General features: G+C 47.2%; 10 protein-coding genes across 10 annotated transcripts; 5 read left to right on the top strand and 5 right to left on the bottom strand.

Moving 5' to 3' along the window:
* Positions 1 to 150: 150 nt before the first annotated feature.
* Positions 151 to 660, bottom strand: CANTADRAFT_102061 (uncharacterized protein; the record flags this gene model as incomplete). Its single annotated transcript, XM_020206157.1, has 2 exons — positions 548 to 660; positions 151 to 505 (listed from the first exon to the last, which is right to left on the bottom strand). The coding sequence occupies exons 1-2, from the start codon at positions 598 to 600 to the stop codon at positions 151 to 153; spliced, it is 408 nt and encodes a 135-aa protein (XP_020063330.1). The 5' UTR covers positions 601 to 660.
* Positions 656 to 1,751, bottom strand: CANTADRAFT_299275 (uncharacterized protein). Its single transcript, XM_020208322.1, has one exon. It carries the CDS (start codon positions 1,590 to 1,592, stop codon positions 825 to 827), a length of 768 nt encoding a protein of 255 aa, XP_020063329.1. The 5' UTR covers positions 1,593 to 1,751; the 3' UTR covers positions 656 to 824.
* Positions 1,752 to 1,777: 26 nt separating this feature from the next.
* CANTADRAFT_27095 (uncharacterized protein) lies at positions 1,778 to 4,227 on the top strand. The gene has a single exon (XM_020207994.1). The coding sequence runs from the start codon at positions 1,910 to 1,912 to the stop codon at positions 3,821 to 3,823; it is 1,914 nt and encodes a 637-aa protein (XP_020063328.1). The 5' UTR covers positions 1,778 to 1,909; the 3' UTR covers positions 3,824 to 4,227.
* Positions 4,228 to 4,238: 11 nt separating this feature from the next.
* Positions 4,239 to 4,854, top strand: ARC19 (Arc19p; the record flags this gene model as incomplete). The annotated part of the gene is made up of 2 exons (XM_020206944.1): positions 4,239 to 4,241; positions 4,342 to 4,854. 2 exons carry the CDS (start codon positions 4,239 to 4,241, stop codon positions 4,852 to 4,854), a joined length of 516 nt encoding a protein of 171 aa, XP_020063327.1.
* An 854-nt stretch (positions 4,855 to 5,708) lies between these two features.
* On the bottom strand, positions 5,709 to 8,636 carry DAL81 (Dal81p; the record flags this gene model as incomplete). Its single annotated transcript, XM_020211155.1, has 1 exon — positions 5,709 to 8,636. The coding sequence occupies one exon, from the start codon at positions 8,634 to 8,636 to the stop codon at positions 5,709 to 5,711; it is 2,928 nt and encodes a 975-aa protein (XP_020063326.1).
* A 1,885-nt stretch (positions 8,637 to 10,521) lies between these two features.
* Positions 10,522 to 11,373, top strand: CANTADRAFT_23299 (uncharacterized protein; the record flags this gene model as incomplete). Its single annotated transcript, XM_020206943.1, has 1 exon — positions 10,522 to 11,373. The coding sequence occupies one exon, from the start codon at positions 10,522 to 10,524 to the stop codon at positions 11,371 to 11,373; it is 852 nt and encodes a 283-aa protein (XP_020063325.1).
* A 323-nt stretch (positions 11,374 to 11,696) lies between these two features.
* Positions 11,697 to 12,788, bottom strand: CANTADRAFT_7652 (palmitoyltransferase; the record flags this gene model as incomplete). The annotated part of the gene is made up of 1 exon (XM_020211154.1): positions 11,697 to 12,788. One exon carries the CDS (start codon positions 12,786 to 12,788, stop codon positions 11,697 to 11,699), a length of 1,092 nt encoding a protein of 363 aa, XP_020063324.1.
* Positions 12,789 to 13,550: 762 nt separating this feature from the next.
* CANTADRAFT_55018 (uncharacterized protein) lies at positions 13,551 to 14,591 on the top strand (the record flags this gene model as incomplete). Its single annotated transcript, XM_020210393.1, has 1 exon — positions 13,551 to 14,591. The coding sequence occupies one exon, from the start codon at positions 13,551 to 13,553 to the stop codon at positions 14,589 to 14,591; it is 1,041 nt and encodes a 346-aa protein (XP_020063323.1).
* A 128-nt stretch (positions 14,592 to 14,719) lies between these two features.
* On the bottom strand, positions 14,720 to 15,400 carry CANTADRAFT_299083 (uncharacterized protein). The gene has a single exon (XM_020208321.1). It carries the CDS (start codon positions 15,148 to 15,150, stop codon positions 14,848 to 14,850), a length of 303 nt encoding a protein of 100 aa, XP_020063322.1. The 5' UTR covers positions 15,151 to 15,400; the 3' UTR covers positions 14,720 to 14,847.
* Positions 15,401 to 15,650: 250 nt separating this feature from the next.
* Positions 15,651 to 17,291, top strand: TRM1 (tRNA (guanine26-N2)-dimethyltransferase; the record flags this gene model as incomplete). The annotated part of the gene is made up of 2 exons (XM_020210325.1): positions 15,651 to 15,854; positions 15,948 to 17,291. The coding sequence occupies 2 exons, from the start codon at positions 15,651 to 15,653 to the stop codon at positions 17,289 to 17,291; spliced, it is 1,548 nt and encodes a 515-aa protein (XP_020063321.1).
* Between the last annotated feature and the right edge of the window lie 591 nt (positions 17,292 to 17,882).

Here is a 17,882-nt window from a genome sequence, read left to right as displayed (position 1 = left end):
GGTGCATAATGCAATGCTCTGTAAACACCCATGCTTCTAGGACTGCGGTCGGACTCCTTCTGCAACTGCCATAGCTGACGTCGTGGAATTTTTCACTCTCGAAGTGCCTATGCAATAAAATTCTTAATTCATCATATCTCGTAATGCATGCTATATCTCGATGAATTCGCTTTCAGCCACCATCCCCAAGTGCTCTGCGCTCTTGGCCACCCTCACGTAGCACTCCAAATCGCTGCAACTGGAACTGCTGCCGAGAAACGACTCCATCACCGTCACGTACGAGAACAAACTAGTTTTGAACTTGTCCTCGTCCTCTGGCTGCACTCGGATGATGGCTCTCTTCTTGGTGCGGTGGAGCACGTCAAAGTGGGCTGCCTCGCCCACTATGCCGTACATCTTCTTCATACTGGCCAGCACCACCTGCTTCCAGGTCAAGGAATCCACCTCCAACTGCTCGAATTGGGACCGAAACAGAGGCTCCTGTAGCACTAGCGGGTCGGGGGTTCTAATGGTTAGTACGGCGTGGAGACTTCTCCGTGTCACTTACAGTTCGAGGCTCAAATAGCGCCATTCGCTGCTCCCTATCACTATTCCCGTCATTAGTGTTCCGGGAAGCTGGACTGACGGTGATAATGATGAGTGGTCGTGCGCCAACCCGTTTTTGCAGTCCATCTAGTTGCTCTAATGAATGGTTCATAGTTGGTACTGAGTGGTCACAATTAGCAGGTACTAGTGGCTTGCAGAGAGCTGGCTCTACTTAACTCTATTATTTGGTTATAGTTGCTTGTGAAGTAGTCTGCAACGGCACCCAACCTTCCCTTCCGTCAATACACCAGGGGAAGCTGGATCTGAATGTCACTAGAGGACCAGGTAGATTGGCTGTTGGAGGCATCCGACTGGTTTTCCTGGATTCTTTCAGTCTCACCCGGACTTCTGTCTTCGTTCTTTCTTTTATCGTAACCTAGGCTGGTTAAATCTATTGCAACTTGTGGTTCTGTGCCGTAAAATCCACAGTTGTACTCAGGGAATGTCTCAGAACCTGGCCACGTCTGTAGAGGAATATTTTCTTTGTTTCGAAACAACTGTTTCTGCTCTTCCTGGGCTTTCTCGAGCTGATTGAGGTGGGTAGGGGCGCCGACTGGATTGTACACAAAAACCCTTGCAGCTCCTGGATAGCCCAAGAACAGAAGTGGTATTGCTCCATAGGGAATAGGCATGCCAGGATCCACGCGGACAATTCGAGAACCTTCAGGAATCACATGTACCTCGTTGGGATGGAATGCTAACCTTGGAGCGGTGTTTCTGGTTCGGTGGTGGAAATGTTTGTGCTGAGAGATAGAACGCCTCTTTTGGAAGAGTTCAGGGCAGTGTAGTCTGATTTTGGAGTTATGCTGAAGTTTTAGAAGGTATGAAATGGTGTATCTAGTTTTCATTGTCTTCTTTGTGAAAATTGTGAAATTATTGCAAAAGTGAAAAAGATGCGGCTGCGAAATGAGAATTTTGGAATCCAGGAAATTCAAAGCCAGTAACAAGCAATAAAGCCAGCGAAGAATATGATAAGCATACTGAGCACTCTGGATACGAGTTTGCATAGGACTGTTGCCATTAGCGGCACCAAAAGAGCCCTGAGCAATAGTGTCTTCGGCCAATGCTCGCCATGAAACACAAACCAAATATCACAGCAGAAGCACCACTGAAATGAAACAAACTGTCAGCAAGACACTGGTCCAACTCTCAGTTTGACACAACGAGCACACTACTCACACTTCTCACAAGATGCTCCCATTTTCTCTCAGAGTATTGAATATCCATTCTTCAGTACCACCCCATGCTCGCGCTTCCATCTGGTCACATGACTGCATCCATCAAGTCTCTTCTTCAACTCCAGATCTGACTACACCATCCCACCATGGCAGAATGGGAAACCCTCACGGACGAGGAAGGTCGTACTTACTACTACAACACCACCACTAACGAGACATCATGGACATTACCGTCACAGTCTTCCTCACAATGGCAAGCATTCAAAACGGATGACGGAAAGGAATACTACTACAATGAAACCACTGGTGTCACCACCTGGGACAAGCCCGAGGGGTTCGACAGTACAACCACGGAGACTGTTGACACAGAAATGGCCACTGAAGCGACACAAGGGGCAGAGTCTGCTGCAGAAGCAGTAGCAGATCCGCTCGAACAAGAGTTGGAGGCTAAACCATGCAGCTCAGATGAATTGATCAAGCCACCTCAGTTCGAAACCGTCCTGGACGCCGAAAAGGCGTTCACCGCCATGCTCAAGGACAACAGGGTGGACTCGACGTGGTCGTTCCAGTCAGTAATGTCCAAGTTCATTAAGGAGCCAGTCTATTGGGCAATTCCAGATGCCTTACAGAGGAAGAAACTCTACGACGACTACCTCGTCTCTAGATTGAAAGAAGAGTTGTCAGACAAGACCGCGGTGGTGGAGAAGTTCGAAAAGAATTTCAAGCTGGTTCTCCAAGAGTACCACTCCAAAGGAATCCTCAAGCACAACACGAGATGGCTGAGCATCAAAAATCAGTTGATTAAAGAAGATAACTCGATCTTCAAGCATTCCATTCTCTCGGATAATGAAATATGGGAAATTTTCTCCAGATTTAGAGCCGATTTAGAAAAGCAACACACCGAGAATATCGAAACTCAAAAGAGACAAGCATTATCTGAATTGGAAGCGTACTTGACCCAAATCAACCCTTCTGTGGTGAAGGAATCCAAGGGTTGGGAGAATTTGTATGAGTCACTCAAGGTAGACTCCAGATTCCATGCCAATAAGCACTTTGCAGTATTGAGCAAAGTGGACATACTCGAGTTGTACCGGACTAAAATCTACCCAACCCCGCTTAATTCTATAAAGGACGAAGTTACAAAGGCGGAGAGGATCAATTATAGATCGGATAGAAAAGCAAGGGACAACTTTAAGGCATTATTAAGCAAAATTCTGATAAATGCCAACACCGAATTCAAGCAAGTCTTTGAGCTTATTGAGGACGAGGATGCATTCATCGAGTTATGTGGAAGAAACGGTTCCACGCCCATTGAGTTCTTTTGGGATATAGTGGATGAAAAGAATCAATTGTTAAAATTGAAGAAGGAGTGGATCCAAGGTGTAATGACGGATTTAAAGAAATCAGACCCTCAACAAACTTTCGAAAAACTACTCGAGTCTAAAGAAATCTTCATCGAGGTGCTATCCAAGTCAAATGATGAGAGGTTGAAAAGTATCGATTTCGCTTTGTCGAAAGACAGCAACCAAACGGAAATCGAGCTTCTTTACGACGTTATCAAGAAGGATCATGAAACTCAGAAGGAGGCTACAAAGGCCAATTTTGGTAAATCATTGAAGGGTTTGATCCTGTCGCTTGCAGACTGGTTGTACTTCAATAATGATAAAGTTAAAGTGTTCAATCTACTTGAGGGCCTGGACGAATCGCTGGAAGATTCGAATGCCAAGTCTGGTGTGGTGAGTCTTATGCCTTCCAAGAATGATGACGGAAGTATACAATACTCGCTTGTGGAGGAATTTGACATTGCAAAAGTGTTACTGGCCTTTGGCGATTTGGAACATTTTAAATCCATTCAAGCGTCCATAGAGAAGTTCCACCAGGAAATACCTGGTGACAGTTCTGGTTTGGTAGAACAGTCAGCCAAGGATGCAGTTACTGAGTACATTTCCGTTTTGAATTCCAAGCAGAGGAAGAGAAAAGTGAGAGAGGATTCCGAGGATAGGGAAGCTAAGAGGGCGAGAGTGGATGAGCCAGTCAAGCCCATGACCATGAACTACTAGAATCGTCATCATTATAACCTGTGATTTTCGAAGAGAGAAAGAGTCAGCATCGCACTTCATTACGGGAAGCCTCATTCATCAGCACTGGCAACACCTGGACGAACCGACAAACCATAAATCCAGAATTGTTTCTTACCAAGATGTCTCGCAGCTTCAACCTGAGAGTCTCCAAATGGGAACCTACTAGTCATACAGTAGGCGAACCATTAAATCTAGTAGCACAAACATCACCAGTTCAGCTACATGCGAAACCAGACACAACACCTACCTACCTGGCTCTCCACCCATACATACTTGTATTAGTAGTCATTTGTACAATATCCACTAACTCAGTTTTCGCCACCGGCGCACGACCAGTGTACTCTCACCCAAAATGTAAGTAGCTCCACGAATCGACATCCGAACAGTATACACAATGGTAAGTGAATCAATGGATCAATGGCCATATAACTGCGGGGTGTGTCGGCTCCATGCTTGAACCGCCTCCAGTGCTCGTGCTGGCACGCTACTAACTCTAGTCACAATCCTTAAAACCATACCTTGCAGCAGTCAGATCGTCCCTAACTGCGGCCATATGTTTGGAAGACTTCTCTTCCCAATTGGTGGAAAGACACAACCGTCCCGAAATAGAGGTGGACAACACACACAACCCGGAATTGATCTTAAATCCTATGATAATAGCCAGAAATGAGAACGAAAAGATCTTGATCGAGCCATCCGTCAACTCAGTCAGAGTCTCCATTAAAATCAAGCAAGCTGACGAGATCGAACAGATCTTGGTGCACAAGTTCACCCGTTTCTTGACCTCCAGAGCTGAAAACTTCTTCATATTGAGAAGAGTGCCAATAAAAGGCTACGACATTTCGTTTTTGATCACCAACTTCCACACCGAACAAATGTTGAAAGACAAGTTGGTCGATTTCATCATTGAGTTCATGGAGGATGTCGACAAGGAAATCAGTGAAATGAAGTTGTTCTTGAATGCCAGGGCAAGAGTTATCGCCGAGGCTTACTTGACCCCATTTGATTAAGCATATAGAGATGTTTCTGTGAAATATACGATTGTTTAAGAGTTCTTGTGGCAGAGCTTTTGGTACCATGTAGCTATTTTTGGCAAGAGAGCAGAAAGTGAGTTTTGCAGTGGCAGGAATAAAATACCTATGAACATGTAGTCCATCAAGAACAGTCCAACGCTTTACGAACAGAAAAACTTAGTGTACAAGCATATCTTTTACTATAAGTACAAAACACTTTTTGGAATTAATAAATGCTTAAAAACTGAATCACTCAACAAATCATCTCCAGGAGTAAATCCAAATAGAACTGAAGTAGCGGGTTGAAAACTGAGGCTAGAATTGACTAAATCTCGCTTTGGAAACAGTAGAGCAAAAAAGAAAAACCACCTAAGAAGGTAAATTAATCAAGTACTGTCTCGTTAAGATACGGAAGAGAAGATCTACGATTTTACGAGAAATTTCATGAGGACTCTCCGAGGTCAGCACTTTACTCTACTAGAAGTAAGAAGATATTGAATATACTTGACTAAAGCAATCTGAATGTGTAAATAAAAGCATTTCTTTTCTCCATAAAAAGATAGAATTGCCCCAAGAAATCACTGCCTCTCAAAATCAATTTGTTTCCACCATTTTTTGTTCTAATACAATTACTGCTTCAACATAATCAACATTACATTGCTGCTACCCTGTTCTATTATCCTACAATTGTATGTATGCTCATATCTTTCAACAAACATATTCTACTTCATTCCGACTCGTTGAACCGTGCTATAATGTACATATTCTACTATACTTACATACCCTACTATTCTTACATATCCAGATAATACAATTCCACATGTTTCGAGATGCTGGATCTCTCGTTAGAGTTACTCCTCAGAGCCATTGCTTTCTCCTCTAGATAAAACAGGAACATTTTGCAACGAGCTGGGAGACCGCTTGTTGAAGGTTTCCGCATTCACCAGTCTTTGCTGTTTGATGATGTCCTTGGGAGATAATCCCTGGGACGACTGAGGCGAGTTGACCACAAAGTTGCCTCCTCTGGAAATAGTTTGCTGTGTGTTTGGAGATGCTCCACCTGGGACTCCGTAGCTCTGTGGTGATCCATATGGCGAGTCCTCTCCTCCCGCTTGGCTGTTGGCACGTCCATGCAATGCTCTTACTCTATTCTTGTGCGTCTGCCCGTTGGCAAACGATTGCTGGCTGCTGATTGACGGTCTATGACCTGGGCTTGCTGTCTGGTTGGCCTTTTCATTGGCTGGTTTGGAAGGTGTATTGTTTAAATCCACAGTGGGGACGTTGGGAACGACCATTGGAAGTTCTGCATTGTCGTTGAAAAGGCCGGGAATGTGGTTCAAAACAAGATCTAATTGGCTCAATGCTTCAGCCACCTGGTCAAATCCTTTGGAGGACATCTTGAGTATCCACCTGTAATTGAAGATTTGGTCACGGTAGAAGTCTGCTTCCTCTCTGTTTGGTGCTGACATGAAAAGAATGGCAGCGAATGTTCCTATGAGGGTGAAGTTGGAGGCAGCAGACGAGTGCCAGAACGAATGGATGTGTTCTGGCTTGAGATCTCTCACAAATTCTATAGATCCAATGAGACGGGTCTTGGCTGCTGTACGGCATACATTGACCAACTCGGGAGGAGGAGGATTTCCAGCCAAGGTTTGCTGATAGATCACAGTGCTGATCTTACGGTGAAGACTCAATTCCGTTGCAAAATATGCTAGTTGAAGATAACCGTTAGAGCATAACTTTCTTGGTTGGACTGAGCTCATTTGGAGCTCCACTGGCAACGAATGGTACCAATTTCTGAGCTTCAATTGCAAGGGCTTGGCAAGCTTCAATACTTGGTTGACTTCGGTGATTTCTTGCATAGCCTTCATGGAATAGAACTGGTCAAGTATTTCGGAGAGAATCATCGAAAGTCTAATGTAGTTCTGGAAAATCTTCTTTCCATTATCGATATCGGAAGAACCTTCCTTTAGGTCTCCGTCTCCGTGCTTTTCAGGGAAATCTTCTTCTGCCAAGGACAAGACTACCCAGTTGTTTTCATGAATATGCGATGGCCTGGAGTTCTTCACAGATAGCCATTTGTCTTCCATATAAACAGCCCACGCAAGTCTTTTGCGCAAGCCTCTTTCCCATTTTGGTAGTTTCCAGTTGTTGCAATCAAGTCCCAAACCAAGCTCTTCGGCAAGAGAAACTACTTGGGAACACAATACCCAATCACTGTAGTCGGAATCTCCTACGCTCAAGTTGATATTGCTGATGAGCTTTTTGTCGTTTCCAGTGATTGGAGCAGAAGCATTGGGTGAGGAATGAATCACATTTTTGCACTGCAATAGCAATAGTCCTGCTTGCACTGCACTGAGTTTGGGTCTTTTCAAGATCTCCAAAAGGTAGTTGTTTAATCCAATCTTCAAAATCAACTCCACGTTTGGTTTGGGAAATCTATTTAATTGAGGATCGTAATCCCACCATTGAATCGCTAACACATACACGGCAGCCAATAAAGGGGCGCTGAACTCACGGTGGGTACGAGAGTATTTTTCGAGGAAAACCTTCTTATGGAGTATAGGGTAGGATGGATGGATGATTCTGAAGTATAGATCAATCAAGATCTGGCCATGAGGAGCAATGAACTTTTCAATGGTGTCAACGTCATTAGACATGGACTGATATGAATGAGGGGACTGGTCGTCCTTGAGAATGAACTGGACCTTGTCAGATACCTTTCTGAGAGAAACGTTGTCATTTAAGTTCACTTGTTCAATCTTGCCCCCTCCACCACTAGTGGGGGTGGATCTGCCAGTGTTCGGAGTGGATCCAGGCTTTTTCTGAGAGTCTAGAATCATATTCAATAGGTTAATATCATATAAATACGAGGTTGGACCAACATAAAAACTGGATCTAGGGAACTGAAGGGATAACGTTTTCTTCAACAACGAATTGTTCATGGAAGAGTAGTCTTGGACTGGCTGGACGTCTCGGATAGGGACATTGGGCGGCACGATTCCAGATTGGTCGCCTTGTAACAATGCTAGGTTTGGGTTGTACCCTTCCATGGACCTGGGGTCGTTGTCAGATTTCTTCCTGGACGCATCAAAATCGGTTTCTATGGCTTTTCTCTTGACAGCCTGGCTGGTGTATGTACAAGTCAACGATTTGGCCTCACATTGCACACAGTTATTGGTATTGGGGATGATGACACACTTGGTCTTTCTACGCCGACAATGGTCACAAGGACGCCTGTGTTTGGTGGCCTTGGTGTTCATGGACAGTGGCGACATTGAGCTTGCAGACTTGTCGCCAGGACCTTCTGGAGCTTCGTTTTGGGGAGGGTTGCCCATCATGTCTGGATGGGCCTGGGTGTCTCCGTTGAAGGCACCAATCTTGTGCTCGTTGGTGGGAACTCCTGCGTCTTGATGTATGTTGTTCTGATACTGAATGCTCTGCATTATGGAGTTGGGATGGTTGTTGCTGGACTGAAGGTGGCCCTGCTGCGGCAAGTCCACGTTGTAGAGCATTTCGCCGTTGTTGTCCATGAGCATGTTAGGCTCCCAGTTGGAATCGAGGTAATTCTGAGGCGAGTGGTGCTCGAACTCGTTGAGGGCTGGTCCCGAGAAATTGTGGGCGTGGATGCTGTTGTGGAAGATGTGTTCGTTGGATTTGTCGTCTTCTGGGTGGGGATTAAACTGGTCGTTTTTGGGGGCTTTGGCGTCCTGTCGACTGCCGTTGGGTCCAGGGCCGGGGTACGAGTTGACAGGCTGGTGCAAGTGCTGATGATTCATGGTAGTCGCTAATCAGGGAAGGGGCCATCCGTCGGAGTGGATGAGGCGGGAGTGGGGCCACAAGCTGGAAAAAAAAACGATACTGGAGCGAAATTTAGCCACACAGAAGGCCTCGGGGTTGATGCGACGATAATGGTAGGGCCAGGAGGCGGTGGTGGATTAAAAGGGGTTCTCTGGGGATAGGCGTAATATAACTACAAAAAACTTTTTACCCTAACCTACAAACTGGGATGTGCGGGTTAAATCTCGTACCCCGTAGTATGGGGAACCTCTGTGTGCAGGGCAGGATCTGGGTGCAAAACAGCGAAGCGAGATTGGCAATTGGGCAGCTTCCACTGCCTAAAACTGCAGTGGCAGCGGAATCTAGACTTACTGAGGTGCTATGATCCACTACAACTCCTTGTTGCTCTCAAGAGCCAACTGCTTCTGGCTCTGGCACCTCTGCTGCCAGAGGTTGTTGGGCCCTTACAGTAATGGTTGTGAGCCAGAACAATAAAAGTTCCCATGAGGACACCACCACAATTAGATCTCAGTCTGCTGATGCCGGAGCTATACTAGCTACTGCATTGAGGGTGGAGTGCAGAGATTTTCTAGATGGAGTAGCTGGATCAGTAAGTGGATATAATTTCACCTTTTTCCTCCGATAGCCTACACCAGAGATTCATTTGGAAGTATGGGACGGATATCGAAAGCGACGGAAACGCACATCATCCCGGATACATATGGCCGAGGAGTGGTCTCATGAATTGAGCCACTGCGACCGTTATTTTTCACCCAGACGGCGGGGTCAACGCAGTCGGTGACGATTGTGATCGTTCGAGACGAAAGGAGTCTATTGTTAGAAATGGCCCGAGCTGTTTTTGGTGGGATTCAGTTTGCTCTTGATCTGCTGACCCAGAATTTGTGGCCAATTGACAGAAGGTTAGGAAGGGGAGCGTACAGTTATTGCTCGTTTAAACTAGCTCTTGCTGGTCTGGGATAGTCAATATTTTACTAGCTTGAGCAAGACTTGATGGCCAATTCTGTCCAAGAACGAGTATTAGAAGGGTGCTTTCTAGACCCCAGCAGTCTCTCTCAATTCAGATGGTTAGTTTCTTTAGCATTCCACTGCTTTATTGCTGTGCCTTGTGCAGCTAATAATCAATTGTTCAACAACACATTGCCCCAAGCTACAAATAAGGTCTTATTGAAGTGGATTGTTCCTTCCAATTGCTCCTGGCACTTGTTTTCCATCTGAAATTATTGTCTTCTCTCACTCAGCTTCCAATAAAGGTATATAAATTCTGGTCAGTGTTGTCAATCCTATATGTAGACTGTTATTTGAAATTGGGAGTATGGCAATGCATCTTTTGATTCAGAGACAGTCATAAATCCCATTGATTAGGTCCCTAGATTTTTGTTTACAATATTTATCAGTTCCTTCCAACAACGTTTTGTAGGAAAAAACGGTCAACAGGGTATATATGTCGATATTCATTGCAATCCATCAATCTAGATTTATATTCTTCCTGGACCGACCCCAAAACTCATCTGAGAATATTGACTTCTAAATTAGCTGCTAATCTACGCTTCGAAGTCGTTCTGGTGTCCGTCTTCAATGACATAACCTCTTCATATACCCCCATGTCTCAATACTATACATCAAATAGTGACATTATGGCAGATTTGCACCCGCACGCGCAACCATCAAACTCATCTATCAATGTTCAGAACTCGAATTTACCTCCAACCACCACCACAACCACCCACCAACACAACCAGAACCTTCACGCTTACTATTCCATGACTGGTCTCGACACTCACCCGAGCACCTCACAATTGCACTGGGAATAACATCAACCAAGAACCAGCCATTGATTTGTCTCCGACTCCACAGCAGTCTGCAATGGTCCAAAACGAGAAGGGAATAGCATCCACACGCCACAAAGAGTCACAATCACTGGCCCAGGACCTCAGAAGCACAGACCCAAAGACAATACCCGATTCCAACCTAAAGAGGGCAAAGCTACTGATTCAGATAGGGACCAAGAAACAGAAAGCCCAGAGGCAAACCACAGTGAGTTTCTACGATGATGAAGATGAGGACGAAGACACCCCCGAGTTGCGGCCCATATTGCAGCCTGCAACTGCCAGTTTGCCCAAATTCATCAGGAAAAAGGATCGTCTAGATGACACCAAGAGACAGGTGATTTTGACAAGAGAAGAAATTGACAACGACACAGATGGCCGCCCCGAGCCCATAGTTTCGGAAAATGAACTCCACGAGCACACAAAATTTTGGGACTCGAAGTGCCTGGCTCGCCAGCTAGGCAGCATTAATGAGCACTTGGCAAATTGGAATTCCCTAACACCTAATTTACCCAATAATATCGACGTCAAGGAGCACCTTTCCGAGTATGTTAAGCTGGTACAGTGGCTTCTTGCTAATTTCGACGCAATTAGTCTAAAGAGCGTTTTCGAGCGCCAGTTTGGTCACGAACGTGCTATCAACATGGCCATGTTTCGGCTTTTCCTATACTCAATCGTGTACAATCAAAGTAGCAGTTTTATCAACAAGAACTTAGAAGTCTTCATTGCGATTTTGGAGAAGTTGACAATAATTTGTGGAAATGAACTATCCAAAGAACAAGAAAAAGAGTCCATCCACCGTGCTACTGGCGGTAGCACTATCAAGAGAACCATCACCAAGGTCAAGATTCCACCTGTGGTAATCAAGCGTCTTCTTGCAGGAGACTAAAGCAATTTTATGCCGTGTTTGTGCATATGTGGATGATTCTTCAGACACAATAATTGTTACTAAATCAGCTCCTTCAAAATATTGTCTATTAAAATGTTCAATATCGATACGACTGCTCTCTATTTGGACATAATTGTATTACTATTAAAGCTCAGTGAATCGTCCCGTTAGTATTATAGAACCACCGGGCCAGTCCAAATTCACTTGGATGCAACATCTATATACATAATTTATAGTTAGAAATCGGCTAAGTAACGGCTAATTCTTGACTCAAAGACGGATATGTACATGTTAATTAGCTAGGAGTTTCAGCCATTCCAGACTCATTCCAATAAGAGCCTTTCGCGGGCATTATTCCAGAATCCCCTGTCGTAGATATTGGTCAACTCATTCTCCACAGAGGTGATTTGCCTCAAGTCGTAGTGGTGTACATCGGAACCCTGGATCAAGATCGCCTCGTTTTTTAAGCTGATGTACACAGTTTGGCCGTCCTTGGTGCTGGCCTGCTCTAAGTAGGTTTCTCCGTTGATGTCGGAGCTCTGCAAATGGTACAACGCGCCCAAGCGGACCAAATGCTCAATTTCTGACCACTTATCCAACTCGTTGGTTGTGACTCCGAGGTAAATATAACGAATGTGGAGAGCAGTAAACAATGAAGCGATGATAGCGAACGGAATGCACAAAAGCACAAAAATGCCTGTGACCTCGTTAGCAGCGGTGGTTTGGCTGATAAGGCTCCACCACCCAGGTGACTGTAACCGTGCCCTTTCGAACTGGAGGGACACGAAACACACGTAGCCTCCGTAGACCAACATGTTGATGTTGGCCACGAGATACAACACGAACCAGCGGTAATTGTAGTAGCCCACGCAGTTGTTGATCCACACGCAGTGGTGGTCGTACAAGAGATAGCAGCTGTTGCACACCGAGCAGTGCTTGGACCGTGCTGGCTTGACGAGGTCACATGTGTGACACACCTTGTTGTCGAAGAAGATCAATTGGTTGTTTCTGAACCTGCGCAGGGCGGAGTCGCTAGCATGGCCAGGGTCTGAAAACACTGCCAACGCGGTAGCCACGTACACCAAGACGACCGTGAAGGCGATATAGCTGCGATTGGGGCCATGGGGTGTCTGCAAAAGTACAGGGTAGGTTTTGGAGAAGAACTGGTGGAGGCAGAAGGTGACAAGTCCGAGATACGCCACTGGCACTACCGCGTTCAAGTAGAACGCTAGTCGTCCATGGCACACGTTGGTGTCGATGTGGTGGTAGCTGGCAGCCAAACGGTTCCAAAGGAGTACTAGCTGGAGACGGAGCTTGTGGATGGGCGTAGCTCTGAGGCTGGGCAGGTCGCCAAAGATGAATACGGCTGAGAGCGCCACGAAGGCAAGTGTGAGGAGGAAAAGTGGGAGGAACATGAAGCCAGGGATTCGTGTTTGATGGGAAAGTGAGTCAGTTGAATACGGGAGGGTGGAGTGACTGCAATTGCAGATAGTTGGCCGATCAGTTGGGTGTGCTGAACAGTAGCGCCAGTAGATTATTTTTGCAGTGATAGTTGATGCTGTAACTGTTCAGTAGCGACAATTGGCGAGTTTCCAGAAGACGCTGTTGCTTAATAGCGACAATAACTGGTGACTGTTCACAACGTGGAGTTGGCTGTAATTGAGCAGTGGCGACACCTGTATGTAACGCTGAGTGGAGTACTTTCACTACCAGCTCCTCTGGCTGTAAATTCTAGTAGGCAGCTCTTCCAGCTGTAACTGTTAGCGAGACAGTTATCTCTGTAGCCCCATACAATTAGGACAGGAATCACGTAGCGACAGTTAGTGGTGCGAGAGATTTAGCGACAGTAACCGCCAGCACCGACTCGCCTGCGCGTAACGGTCGTCAGATTCCAGGTAGCGAGAGCCCACCGCGTGGAAGCCACCGTCTAGCTACCACCACCATCACCACCACCACTATCTACTGGGCCCAATTCCACTCCCGCATCCTCTCTGCGCTCCCAGCGCCACCACCACCCCTCTACGCTCCCACCACCACAACCTAGTCTACCTGGTCTTCTCCTGGCCACGTCTCCCACCGCCCTCTGGCTAGACCCTCGCGAGGCACCTCCCTGCCTCACCTCCTCGCTAACTCGCCAAAACTAAAGCCGCGCGAGCTTTCTCCCTATCAACACCACCATGGCCAACTACGTAGCAATCTTGGAGGACGAGATTGCCAACATTAACCACCTCCTAGCGTCGATTCCGTTCTCGCCCAATGCTGAACCCACCCATGAGTACTTCTTGAACGTTTACCGGTTGAGCAGACGGTCATTGGTGCAACTTAATGAACAGCCTGAGAAGTTTCCCATCGACTCCAACCGGTTGTTGAAGCTCGGAATCTCGCTCGGCAACCTCATCAAGACGTTGCAGCTCGACGAGGAGCTCCATCGCCAGCAGCACCAGCAGCAAAAGACATTTTTGTCCAATTTGAACGGGGCCAAGGGCTCGTCCCCAGCCGCTAAACTCGTGGGCGCTGGAAGTTCAGAGTACAACCCGTTCACCGAGCCACTGCCACCCACACAGATCCCCAAGCACATCATCAATACCACCCCACAGTCGCAGCCGGTGTACCAAATCAAATTCATCAAAAACTTGCTCCTTTTGTTGAAAAACTTCGACATTGGCGGAAACGCCAGCGCCCCTCAGATGAACTCAGTCAACTTGCGGTTGCATGAGCTTTCCAACAGCCAGTCCAGCTCCACCATCAACCAGCAGCTTAATGGCAGCGACGGCTCGGGTGGGCCTGGGGCTTCGTCAGAAAGCAGTCACAACGCGTCGCCCATCAAAATCAACTCCAAGCAGCTCCTCATCGAAAAGTTGGAGATCAACATCAAGCTCGACAATCTATTCATATACAAGGTGCTATTTAAAATGATACTAAGGATATTCGAAATCTTACGACAAAACTTATTGGCCAACAACATCAACGAGCCTGCCATCAGCAGAACCTCCTCCAACAGCGAGTATGAGGAAAACTCGTCCATATTCTCGTCCACCTCGGCCAACTCCAGCGACTCCAGCTCGTTGATTGCTGTTGACGAGTACCTCAAGATTCTCAAGCAGATCTTGAACCGGATCTTGTTCGGATTGGTTGAGCCGTTCGTCAAGTTGGTGTTGAATGGCTTGATGGAAAACAGTATCCAGAACGACTTCAACAAGTTGATTAATAGTTTGTAATAGATGTGTACAGAAGTTGACTTGAGCCACTGCTTCATAAAGTAATTTATAGTTTGTAATAGATTTGACCTGGGGCCAGGGAAAATCCCCAGGTAGTAGCCATGGTTGAATACACCAATTGAAAATACGTCGTGACCACCATCAATTGGCGCCACTTTCATACGATCTCCACCTGTAAGTTGCAAATTGAATCATCCGCTTTGGTGCCTCATATGACCCACTTTGGGACCCAATCACATCCATTTTGGTTCTCCACTCATATGAACCACCAGTTGGCTATTCTTCTCCAAATGATATGGCTGGTTCGTCTGCCCAAAACCTTGCCCACCAACGGAAATATCACGAAGCTGATCAAGCCTTCGATCTGTTTCATGCTTTCCTCCCACTGCTCTTGGGCCGTGAGATGGAACGAGTCGTCGCTGTCGGACTCGTAGTCGTCGTCGTAGTCATCGTCGTCGTAGTCGTAGTCATCGTCGTCGTAGTCGTACTCGTCTTCTGTGACGACTCTCTCCTTGGAATCTGCGGCTATGATGTGCCTCAATTGGTCTAGCTGTGACATGGCTGGGGTGGATAGGCTGGAGGTGGAGGGAGATTTGGGTTGCCTCTCGCTTAGTCAGCGCTTACGTAATACAATATTTAACCCGCTGGGGTGTTTTGGCGGAGGCTTCGGGCAGAGGCGGTGGGCACCGAGTTTGGAGCTCTTTTAATGCCCTAGATTATCACCGGGCTGGAAGCTGTGCGCTCTTACTGCATTTTCTGGAAAGCACTACTGCCAAATGGCCCGATCGGAGAATTAAATGCTCTTTCCCCAGAGAATTGGACCCCCCTTCCCGACTCCAGAGCATCGGGCCCAACCCCCCTTCCATATCACTCCACCTCTACAGCCTGGCATCCCCTGTGTCCCCCAAAAAGCGCACACTTCCCCACACATTCTCGCCAGGCTATCACGCTTTGCGAAGGCATCGCGAATTTTTCAACCACATCTTCAAAGTGACGTTGATCAAGAGACTTTTGGGCCAGCTCCGAGTGCTTATCACGAGACCAACCAAGCCAGTGCCAATGTCGTACAACCTCGACGACTTCCAAGTGATTCGCGAGGGCAAGGCCGAGATCCTCGCCCCCAAGGAGGAAAAGGTGTTCTACAACCCAATCCAGCAGTTCAACAGAGATTTATCGGTGACAGCCATCAACGCCTGGGCCGAGTTGCGCCAGGAGACGCTCGAGAAGAAGCGTGCCAAGAAGGAGCAGGCTCAGAAGGAGAAGGTGGAGAAGGAAAACGATCAAAATGGCCAAAATGATGAAAACAACCAATCCGACCAATCCGATCAGAACCCAGCCAAAAAGCGCAAGGTAGAGTTCCAGTTCGACATTCTCGAGGCCCTCCTGGCCACCGGCTTGCGTGCCATCCGTTACGGGCACGAGATTCCCGGCGCCAGGCGCATCGTGGCCAACGACTTGTTGCCAGAAGCGGTGGCAGCCATCACACGCTCCGTCGAACACAACCGCCTCCAGCACAAGGTGGTGCCCAACCAGGGCGACGCCATCAAGTACATGGCAGCTACCAGCGACAAGTTCCACGTCATCGACTTGGACCCCTACGGCACGGCTGCTCCGTTCATTGACAGCGCCCTCCAGACCATCGAAGACGACGGCCTTCTCTTGGTCACCTGCACCGACGCGGGAGTGCTTGCAGGCCTGGGGTATCCCGAGAAGTGCTTTGCGTTGTACGGAGGCAACAACTTCGGCAATGGAGGTTTCATCAACGGCGAAAGCAACCACGAGGCTGGGCTCCGCTTGATTCTCCACATGATCGCCACCACCGCCGCCAAGTACAAGAAAGCCATTGAGCCTGTGTTGTGTCTCAGCATCGACTTCTACATGCGGTGCTTCGTGCGGGTACGTACGGCACCGCTCCAGGTCAAGCAGTTGAGTGCCTCCACGATACTCGCCTACGGGTGCAATGGATGTGGCCACAAGCACTTACAGCCATTGGGACGCACCAGTGGCTCCAAGCACCAGTACCCCAAGCTCGAGCGCACTATCTCTGGCGAGTGTGCGTACTGTGGGTCGTTCTACACGGTGGCAGGGCCTATGTGGGGCGGACGGCTCCACAACCACCAGTTCATCGATAGGATGTTGGCGCTCAACGCCAGCGCTGATCGCGCAGTGTACGGCACCACCGAGCGTATCAAGGGCATGTTGACGGTGGCACGCGCAGAGATGGAGGACCAGCCGTTCTACTTCAACCTCAACCAGTTGTCGTCGATCTTCAAGACGTCGCCCATCTCCATCAACGAGTTCGTGCGTGCGGTAGGTGGCTTGGGCCATCGCGTGTCGTTGACCCACGCAAAGACAAACTGCATCAAGACCGACGCTCCCTGGAAGACGATTCTCCAGGTCAAGCGCGAGTGGTTGCGCAAGGGCAACGAGGAGTACCTTGCGCTGATCGAGGGCAAGGAGCTTTCCGAAAAGAACCAGGCCAAAGCCGACAAAATCAAGGTAGATATCTACTGCCTGCCCAACTTGAGCGAAACCACCACGGGATACAAGATCCTCCACCGGGTGCAGGAGCCTTTGGAGGTGAACTTTGCTACAGACAACGACATGAGCGTGGAAATCAACCGGTTGCGTAAGGTCAAGATGGTGCGGTACCAGGAGAACCCCACCAAGAACTGGGGACCCAAGGCCAGGCCGAAGTAAGGAGTGAAGACTGTAAGAGGAGTTCCAAAAGACTAGCTCTACCAATGGAGTATTCTGGATCAATAGATAGCTGTCCAATGACTAGCTCTATCACATCAATGGAGTCTGCAGATTTGTATCAATAGATTTCTTTCGCAATGGACTCTTCCGATTTTGTAATAGTTGTCTATCCACTGATGAAGCTCCGTAGTAAGGCTTTGTAATAGAAGTCTATCCAATGATTTCGGACTACCCTAACTGAATGGACATTTATTTCATCAATAGATGTCTATCTTTATCATGAGTACGTCAAACTTTGAAATAATGTGTAATCACTCCAAATTAGCTCTATTTTAATGCAGTTTTTGGGGTTATCATCAGGCCTCGGATCATTGATACTCGGTCCTGTAACCCAGTGAAGGTTCATCTCTAATGATGTACCTCAGACATCTTCAATAAATGGTGTACCTATTATAATTAATGAAGATTTTGCTCTTTATCGATGGGTTACTCATTGATAGCCTGTCTTTATCCATTAATAGTTCAGTAGAGTATTATCAATGATGGTCTTTATCCATTAAGATTTAGTTATTTATTATCGTTGATGGCCTA

The sequence above is a fragment of the Suhomyces tanzawaensis genome (genome assembly GCF_001661415.1).
Source record: "Suhomyces tanzawaensis NRRL Y-17324 unplaced genomic scaffold CANTAscaffold_6, whole genome shotgun sequence".
Lineage (NCBI taxonomy): Eukaryota > Fungi > Ascomycota > Pichiomycetes > Serinales > Debaryomycetaceae > Suhomyces > Suhomyces tanzawaensis.
Note: the sequence above shows the minus strand (reverse complement) of the source record. Positions and strands in the feature narration are given on the sequence as shown.